This window comes from Echinops telfairi, unplaced genomic scaffold (genome assembly GCF_000313985.2).
Source record: "Echinops telfairi isolate 266 unplaced genomic scaffold, ASM31398v2 ScPeMD7_7425;HRSCAF=8463, whole genome shotgun sequence".
Lineage (NCBI taxonomy): Eukaryota > Metazoa > Chordata > Mammalia > Afrosoricida > Tenrecidae > Echinops > Echinops telfairi.
The window spans coordinates 7746302-7755733 of NW_022111325.1; the positions used below are offsets into that span (position 1 = coordinate 7746302).

A 9432-nucleotide genomic window follows, 5' to 3' on the forward strand; every position below is an offset into this window, starting at 1 on the left:
GCTAAAGGGGTTTGCGGTCTTCTGTCTCCTACATCTAGGTTACCTCCCCCAAAGTCACCTCCAGGGAGGCGATACTGTCATCAACCTGGTGCCCTGTACTGAGCTGCCACCTTGTTCAATGGGGCTTTATTTCTTCAAGGGGGCACGTAGTATAAGATGGCAAAATTGTGCACATGCACTGTGTGGTAGATGGGGGAAATGGTGGCCCAGGAGGGAGGTGACACGACTTGCCCAAAGTCACACCACCAATTAGAGACAGTGCTGGGACGGACGAGGACTCTCTGCACTGGCAGCCACAGCAGAGCCGATGGGCATGGTACTCTATCCCAGCTTCATAAAAGGGTATGAGATATGGCCCCTGTCCTTTGAGACAGGATCTGGAGACTTAATGGCACGATGGGATGTGAGAAAAGCTATCTATGAGCAGGCTAGGCAGCATATGCTCCGTGAGGACCCACTGCTGAAGGCTCTGGAGTTCCAGGTCTGCTCGGGCAGGAGATTCTCCGTGTGGGAAGCGCTGCAGTGCAGATTTTCTGGTCTGTCACTAAGTGTTCCAGGGGACCTTGAAAGGGCAGTCTCCCTCTCTGGGTCCCAGGGTTCTCCTCGGTTAAGTGAGACCAGGGATGCTCTCCAAGTTCCCTCCTGGCCACAGCAGTCTGCCCAGTGGAGAGAGCTGGGGTCACAGCTGATCCTCTTGAAGGGTTCAGGCAGCCGAGGGTCTCTCATGAGCTTTCTAAGGGAGCACTGGAGTCCCGCCTAGAGAGGGAAGCCCTTGTCTTCTCAGGGGCCAGTAGGGATTTGGAGAAACTGCTGTGGATGATAGAAACAAGGCCCTATTCCTCAGCAGCTGACCTGCAAAGAAAGCTTGACAGGGTAGCTGACGTTGAGCTTGCGAGAGACAGTGACCCTTGGAAGGCCAGGGTCAAAACGGGCCTTGGGTGGGCAGTTGGAGTTTTCTTCCTGAATCCAGACAGGTCAGAGGCACTGCTCTGCCCGGCCTGCCGTGGAGAGGGGTTCCACCAGCCCCGGTCCCCACCCTGCAGGGCAAGCTGAGAACAGAAGCCATTTGTTGGAGATGATGCAACTCTCTGTAAGAGTTACCAGCCTCGCCGCTTGGGGGCTCGGGGGCTGGGGGCTCGGACCCTAGAGTCCCTCATCTCTGCCCCCACACTCAGCTCAGAAAGAGTCGGAGGAACTGGGGAAGAAAGAAGAAGAAGAAAAGACAAGAAGAGGGTGTCAAAGAAAGAAAGCAGTCCAGAGAAACGGAGCAAGTAGGGAATCCTAGTGGGGCTGCAGGAGGAAGAGGAGGCCGGGCCCGCGGGAATGAGCCTTGGGGGCTGAAGGTTGGAGAAAGACCCGGCAGGCATGGCCAGGAGGGGAGTGGGCCCAGCCTGGTGGTGACAGATGGACGGACACAAAGAGAAGAGCTGAGGGAAGACAGATGGATGGGCGAGGGGGAGGGGAGAGGAGGCTGAGGGGCACAGTGGTCGGCGGCCATAATGAGATTGAAGATGGGCTCTGAGCTGAGGAGCGGTGAGTGGAAAGAGAAGGCCCTGCCCGAGGAGACAAAAGCAGCAGGCCTCGGGGCCAGAGGCAGGAGAAGGGGGCTTCCAGCCAGGCTGGGAGCAGAGCGAATGCCAGATTGTGCAGTGAGTCCTAGTGGAGACCCGCTGTCCCCTTGTAGAGGCGCAGAGGGAGGCAGACGGAGAGCTGCAGAAACAGAGCCGGACAGACTGACACAGGCCATGTGGAACCAGACAGAGAAGCCCCAGGATGCAAGATGGGAAGAGGCCTGATGCCACTTCCCAGTCAGCGTCCACCCGGGGCTCCTCCGGCCTGCCCCACTCCGCTGACCCCCAGCCCCTTCCGAGGCTTACAGAAGAACTCCCCCAGCCTAGGGCTACTCCTCCGCAGGGTCAGACCACGTGGCACGGCAAGGGTTAACGCTGTCTGCTCTCCCTGCCAGCCGCTGCTGCCACTCGCCTGGCTGGGTCCCCAGGGCTCCCCACAGATGTCACCCCCTCTCCTGCCAAACCCACTGCTTACTGGCTTTCTCCAGGCCCTCCCCCCACCCTCAAGGACCAGGCCTGGGCCCAGGCCTCCCAGTCTCCCCCACACCAACCGCCCTCCCCCAACAGCCCACCTCCCAGGCTTGTGTGAGGGTTACAAGAGATTTGTAAACAACAATCTGAAAAATGAGTGTCTATAAAATGTGAAAGAACCACACTAAACCATGTCGACAGAATCGAGCCCCTGCTTGCTCCTCCTGATCCTCCTCACAGCTAAGACACCCCCGCCCCACTCCACAGGTTCCCCTCCCACGTAGGCCTGGGGTCCTTGGGGACCTGCGCACCCCAGAGTCTCAGCCTCGCTGACTTATACACCTGCGTGTAACTTCCTGCCACCTGGAAATCTGTGTGCACAGATACGGGGCTGCAAGGAGTACCTCACCGTGTTCCCATGTGTCTCAGCCAGCCGCCCTATGAGAACCAAACCAGACCAAGCTCACTGCCATCAGATTGACGCTGACTCATAGGGGACCTGACTCATAGGCGACCTGCTGAGACTGTTACTGTGGAGTAAGAACCCGGTCTTTCTCCCACAGAGCTGCCGGTGGTGTTGAACGGCCGACCATGCAAATCGCAGCCAGCGACACCACCAGGGTTCCCGTCTATGAAGAAGGCAGCGTTATATCTATCTCATGGATGACAACATAGACGAACTCAAGATTTAACTGGCTTTGCTAAAGTGACCAGGACTTGGACCCAGGTGCACCAGTCAGTCCCAAGTTCAAAGCTCTCTCCACCATCTTAGGGTTTTCACGCCTCTTCACCAAGCGAGTGTGTCCTTTTTAGTAAGAGGAGTGAAAACAGAAACCCTGAGCAGAGCCTGAGGCTGGGGTCCCCAGTCCAGGATCCAAGGGTGACAAGTGCAGAGCAGGAGGAGGAGGTGCCCAGACCTCAGCTTTCAGCGGGGGCAGCTTGGGTAAATGTTTCAAGGATGACATGGCGGGTGAGGGTTCAGTTCCTTCCCAGGGCTCCTTTATCTGTCTTTCTCAGCGTCTGGCCTCGCCATTTAGGAAACAGACCCTCTCGCCTCCACTTTGTGTGTCTCCAGTGGTTTGTTTTTATTTTGTCCTGTGTCTTCCTAACTGTCTCCTCTCTGCCTCCCTGATGTCTGGATGTCGCCACCCTGTCTTGCGGCCTCCCTCAGGGCTCTGTCTCCCAGTATCAGTATCGGTCTATCCAGGATTATCTGTTTTCTCTGTCCCTATATTTCTGTGCTAAATGATGCCCTCCTCTTTTTGGTCTCTTCCAAGGTCACTAGCTCCCCCACCCCCACCCCCCCATCTTGCATCTCTGGGTACTTGGCAAGTCAGCCCCATACTCTTTTCTATCTTTCTGCCTCCCCATATCCCCTAGCCCTCTCTGTGTACCCCCAGTTCTGTCTTCCCCACTTCTGCTGCCCGATCACTGTCCTCTCATTTCCCCCATCCCCACACATCTCATATTTCTCCCAATCCCTGCTCTTCACTTTCCCCTGCTTCCCCTGCCTCCCTCCATCGCCCATTCTCTCTGTGTCCCTCATCTCCCCCATGGCACTCTCTCCTGGGTCTCTCTGTCTCCCAATTTCTTGAATCGGATGGAGGCAGGGGTGGGGGTAGGCTTGTTGCTGGGGGCTCATTAGGTGGAGATTGGTTTTTAATCAGCACCATGGCAATGATGATGCAAGAACTGAGATGCCACCTGATCCCCTGCCCCCCAGCCCCCCTCCTCAAGCCTCCTTTCCCCTCCAGCTCAGCCCATCTGCTGGGGCCTGGGCACCTGTCTGGGCCTGCCCAGGTGGGAGTTGGCACCTCCCAGACCTGGGGGTGGGGAGGAATTATGAGACTCCCCTTAGGGAGTGCCTCACGCACTCTGGTAGAAAGCCCAGAGAAGATTGATCAGCAACAGGGAAATGGCAAATTCCTCCAACACCCTGCATGTGGGCGGTGTGTCTGTGAAAGTGTAGGCCCTTGCCGTGCACGAGCTCAACCCCCTGGCAACTAAGAAGACGCTGTATACAATTAACCCCATTTCACAGGAGTGGAGGTTGAGGCACAAGAGATTAAGTTATTATGCAAGGCCATACAGCTGGAAGCAGTTTCCCCATGGCATTACATGGGCTTTAGGGCCCTGTCCAGCTATAGCTTATTTTGGATATTTAACGAAGGGTTAATAATGACATTCAACAGCTGAGTTGGGGAGAGACTTTCAGATCCTGAAATCCAGCCCACTCACTGCCCCCTTCCTGCCCTCCTGTCACACACACAGACACACACACACACACAGCAGCTGAGCTATTGATGTGAACTTAATCAATGTTCATTTGCATATCGTTTTGTAACTAGTTTTCTTATTGCTCATTTGATGCCCCAGCATACTCAAAGCCTGGCTGTGTGCTGTGTGTTGTTCTCCACATATCCTTCCAACTCCAGGTCTTCCCCCTCTTGGCACATCGCCAAGTCTCTTGTTAACCATTACCCCCTGCTCCTAGGAGCTGATCATTCCCCCTGGGTCAAGCCCGTCTAGGATCTGTGTCAAGAATCCACCCCACCCTCCCTTGGTGATGGAGTTGCTCAGGAGCTGGGAGGGGAGATTCAGAGGGTTGGTGGTGGTGGAGTCCCAGGGTGGTGAGGGAAGGTGCCGCAACAGTAGCTCCTGGCAGCCTGGCAAAGGGTAGGTGCTGGCTTTGGGGAAGCTGAGCGCTCGGCGGGGGGAAGAGTCCTGGGTCTTCTGTGTTTTAGCGTGGCCTGCTTGCTCTTTTCCCGGTCTCCCTGCGAGTCCCTTGGAGAGCCTTCTTCCTTGGGAAAAGAAGGGGAAAAGGGCTGTCGAAGTCCGTCAGGGCCTCAGAATCGAACTCTGGCTTCCTCGGGACTCTAGTCCAGCCACTTCCTACGTGGGAGGCTGAGGGGCTTCATCTGTGATCCCGCCCTCCTGGCTCTGGACCCAGCCCCACCCCTTCCCCAGTTCTCCATTTCTTGCTTATGAAATATGCATGGAGAACAGATGTCCCTGCTCCCCTACTCCCTGCCCCCCCCCCCCCAAGGGCCAGCTCCCACCCCCAGCTCCCGGGGGGTTCCCAGATCCCTCTGCCAATGGCTGCCTGGTCTGACTGTTTAATATTGATGAGGGGATGGTGGTGCCTGACCCAGCCAATGGAGAGCTGGGGGTGTGTGTGTATCCCCATATATACACAGGGCTGGGCCAGCTCAGGTGTGTTTGTGTCCGTGCCTGTGAGTGAGTGTGGGTGTGGGTGGCTCTTGTACCTTGGCCAAGCCCACGCCCCCACCTGGGTCCTCTCCCCACCATGTACACCTCTCTCGTCTGCCCTGGAGCCTGTATGGTCACACCACGCTGTCCCCGAGAGCTCTAGAACACTGCTCACTAACTTTGCAGACGGATGAGCCCAGAGCAGCCAGATTCGCCGCTGCCCCCTGTCCGGCTGGATCCCCTGACAGGGTTCTCCTAGGTAAAGGGGAAAGCAGGGGCTGGGAGGGGTGGGCGTGTCCCTCCCACTCTGGCTCCGTCCCCTCCCAGAGCCTCGCTCTAACTCTCCTCTCTCTGGTCTGTGTTTCCCTGTCTCTGCTTTGCTCTTCCCCCACTCTCCCCTTTGACTCGGCACCTCTCCTTCCCCACTCGGGTTGGGTTTGGCAGAGCTGGGCAGGAACTCTTATCTTGGATGCTTGGAATAGCGGCTCTCCCTGATCCTTGGAGCCTGGAACTCTTGAGACCTTTTGGGGGTGAGGACTTGATGGGTGCAGAGGTGGATTTGGGGGTGAGGACATGAGGGGTGCAGAAGTCTGCTGTCAGGATAGGGGGCTGGGGAGGGCAGTGGGATCAGGTGGAGGTGGGGCGGTGGCCTGACTGAGGAGCAGAGAAAGGGGAGGGGAGGGGATGGCAAAGGGATCAAGGGTGACGGGACATGGGCTCCATGGGGCAGAGAGAGACACTGTGCTAGAACCTCTTAGCTGAGCTCCTGGACGTGGGGAGAGGTTATGGAGGGTGGAGACACCAAGTTTACCCTGGAAGCCACTGACTTTGGGGCTCCCTGCCCTGTTCCCATCCCCCCTTGCTCCCTAGGACCCCAGCAGATGAGAGCACTAGCCGCTCCTGTTTTGTGTTCAGTTTCCCTGTGTTCTTGTCTTCCTTACCCTCAGATGTTGTTGACCCCGCATCCCCACAGAGCTCAGTCCTTGATGGTTGACGTGTGGCTTGATCAGATGGAGCCTGTCTTCTGTGTGGCAGAGTGGGGCATGGGTGCAGGGTGGTGCTGGCCCTGTGGGGGACGCGCTAGGTGGAGGAGCCAGCACTGGGGTGAAGGGTGGACTGTAATATCTAGGTGCTTCTGTTTCTAGCTGCTGAGCTTGAAGCAAGTGGCCTGCTGACCCCTTCAGATCCTCATGAAACAAAGCCCTTTCCCCTTCCTTTCTGGGGCCCAGGTCATGCTCCTATTGCTTTGCCCGGGCCTCCTGTGGTCCCAAGGGTGACACATCTTAGCCAACACCCCCGCTGCCCCAACAAGAGAGGTCCCAAGAAGCTTCCTCCACAGTCCACGTCTGAACCTACATTGGGCTGTGGTCGAGTGCAGGGTGGAAAGCTATGTCCCCCTTCCCCATTCCTCCAGGCGCAGGAAAAGGCCAGTGCTGAAGCTCTGGAGGGCAGAGCTGGAGAAAGAGACAGGCGAGAAGAGACTGTGGTCAGAAGACGTGACTACAATCCTCTGACTCTAGTGGGCAGGGTGGTAGAATCTCAGGTGTATGTTGGGGTGACCGAGGGGCCGGAGTGATCAACCTGGGGAAGCTGTCCACCCTACAATGGGCAATCTGCATGTTCAGGCCTCCAGAATAGGCCCTGAGAGGTGGGGGGCGCGGGGGGCAAACAGGACCAAGGCTTGCGTACCTCCCTTTCACAACTGGGAAAGCTCCCTGCCACTTGGGAGCTGGCTGCAGCCTCGCTCAGTTTTTCCCAGCCCGTGGGGCGCATCCTCAGCCCCCTCCACCCTGGCTGCCCGCTCCTCCTACAAACTCTCCCTTCTCCTTTCCAGGCTCCACCGCGGCAGGAAGGGGGCTCTGGCCATGGAGCCCTGAAGTGGCTCTGACTTCCAGAGCTCAGTAGCAGGCCCCACCCCCCAGGGCCCTTCCTGCCCCTCCGGCAACCAGCTGCTAAGCCCCCCGAGGGAGGGGTGGGCAGGGGTTCCTGAGCTCCCAGGGCGGCGGCCTTCCAACATGATGCTCAACTCAGACACCACGGAGCTTGACCTGCCGCCCACCCACTCGGAGACCGAGTCTGGCTTCAGCGACTGCGGGGGCGCGGCGGGGCCTGACGGGGCGGGCCCTGGGGGTCCTGGAGGGGGCCAAGCCCGGCCCCCGGAATCCGGAGAGCCCGGCCGAAAAGACCTGCAGCATCTGAGCCGCGAGGAGCGGCGGCGCCGGCGCCGGGCCACGGCCAAGTACCGCACGGCGCACGCCACGCGGGAGCGCATCCGCGTGGAGGCCTTCAACCTGGCCTTTGCCGAGCTGCGCAAGCTGCTGCCCACGCTGCCCCCAGACAAGAAGCTGTCCAAGATCGAGATCCTGCGCCTCGCCATCTGCTACATCTCCTACCTGAACCATGTGCTGGACGTCTGAACCCGGGCTCAGAGCGTCTCCGCGCGCTCCCCTGCCCCTCTCGCCGACGCCCACGGTGGAGAATGGCCATCTCCTCCTCACTTGAACCCCCAGATCCTTGGCGCGGCCCCTTCTTTTCTTGACCCGAGCCCCGTGAGGGCCCTTCTCTTGAGTCCCCTGTGGGTTTGACGCTGGGGCCCAGCTAGCTGATCAGAAATGCCAGCCAGGGTAGTCAGTAGAGCGCCCTCGCTGCAGGGACTAGCTGGCCACACTAGAGGGCTCTCCTGGCTCTCAGGAGGGAGGGCATCTTCTACCCATGGGGTCACCTTTCCAGAGACTTCAGACCCTGGCTCCACCTCCCATTAGGCCTTCCAACTGGGTTCTAGCTTCTCCTGCCCAGTGGGGGAGACATCACAACAAGGGGAGTTGGAAGACTATAGTGATGGCTGGGCTGAGCTCGGAGGAGGGGCAGCCGCTTGGGAGGCACAGGGGAATCTCAGAAGTTCGGGATTTCGCAACCTCTTCCTGTTGTCCACCTTGTTCCTGAGACTTAGCTGGTGCAGACCTCAGGGCTTACTTGATAGCGAGTGCCTTGCTCTCTCTGAGCGATTGGCCACTTCCCTGTCCCTGTCTCCCTTCCCCCCTCTTCCTCCCTGTGTGCAGTGAGAGAGGAGGAATCCCAGGTCTTGGGGCAAAGGGTGATGTCCCCAAGCTCAGCCCAGGTACCAGCAGAAGCCCCAGGCAGCAGGTGGGCCAGATCTCACCTCTGCTTCCTCCAGCCCAGCCCACCTTGGAAATGTGCAAAACCCACACCAATTCTTCCCTCAGAAGCAGGGTCTGGAGGGGGCCTGTGCTGGGGATAGGGTCAGCGCCCCGGTGCCCTCTGAGAAGGCCCAGGTCTCTTGGCCTTAGATAGAACCCGTTTCCTACGTTTGTTGGAGTCTGCTCTCCTTCCTCAGCAGGGGAAGAGAAGAGACCCCCGCCCCACCACCTCCTGGCTCTCTGTGACCCTGGCTCGCCCTTCCCAAGTCACCAGCTCACCTGCTCGCTGTCCCCCAGAGGCAGCAGTGGAGGGAAGGGCCTTAGGAATGATGTAGAAACAGACTGCTGCCCCCTCCCCCTGCTTCCCCTCCTCCCACACACCAAAATCTTAGTTCTACAAGGTAGAAGGTATTATTTATGTATGTATTTATTTATTCATTCATCTATCTATCTATTTATTTATTTATTTATAAATATGACTATTTATTGCCGAGTTGTGCACTTTGGGGTAGGGTCAGGGGGGCTTCTGGCCACTCTCGCTGGGCCTCTCTTGCTTCCTCCTTCCCTTTATTGCTCCTTCTGCAGCTCCAGGTGTGCACGGGGAGCCCCTGGGCTGACCACACCCGCATTGCTCCCTCACATCAGTCTGTCCTGCCCCCCCATCCTCTGGGATGGTGGCCTGCCCCCAGCCCCCGGGTCCCTCCATCCCAGACTCTCCACTCAGTTCCACCTGCCACTCTTCCCTCTCCAGGACCCCCCCAATTCTTCCAGCTCCTTCCCACAGTGGGTCCCTGGGGTGTGCATCCTGTGCCCCATGAGTCATTCTCTCCCATTGCATTTTGGATTTCATATAAAAAAATATTAAAGAGACGTCGTACTAGCACCAGGCATGGCTGTGGTTCATTTGATCGAGCTGGGGACGCTCGCATGCACGTTCTGGTGACATGAGCACTGTGGATCCTTAGCTCTGAAGGCTCCTGTGATGGGGGGAATGGGGACCCGAGAGGCTGGTGTGGTGGGTA

The 9432-nt window shown here is 58.1% G+C and overlaps 1 protein-coding gene across 1 annotated transcript; it reads left to right on the top strand.

Annotated features, from left to right (window-relative positions):
- Positions 1-7267: 7267 nt before the first annotated feature.
- On the top strand, positions 7268-7669 carry NHLH1 (nescient helix-loop-helix 1). The gene has a single exon (XM_004716514.2). It carries the CDS (start codon positions 7268-7270, stop codon positions 7667-7669), a length of 402 nt encoding a protein of 133 aa, XP_004716571.1.
- The last annotated feature ends 1763 nt before the right edge of the window (positions 7670-9432 follow it).

Bases quoted from the DNA above. Each gene is read 5' to 3' on its own strand.
- NHLH1 (XM_004716514.2), top strand. From the start codon at position 7,268: ATGATGCTCAACTCAGACACCACGGAGCTTGACCTGCCGCCCACCCAC.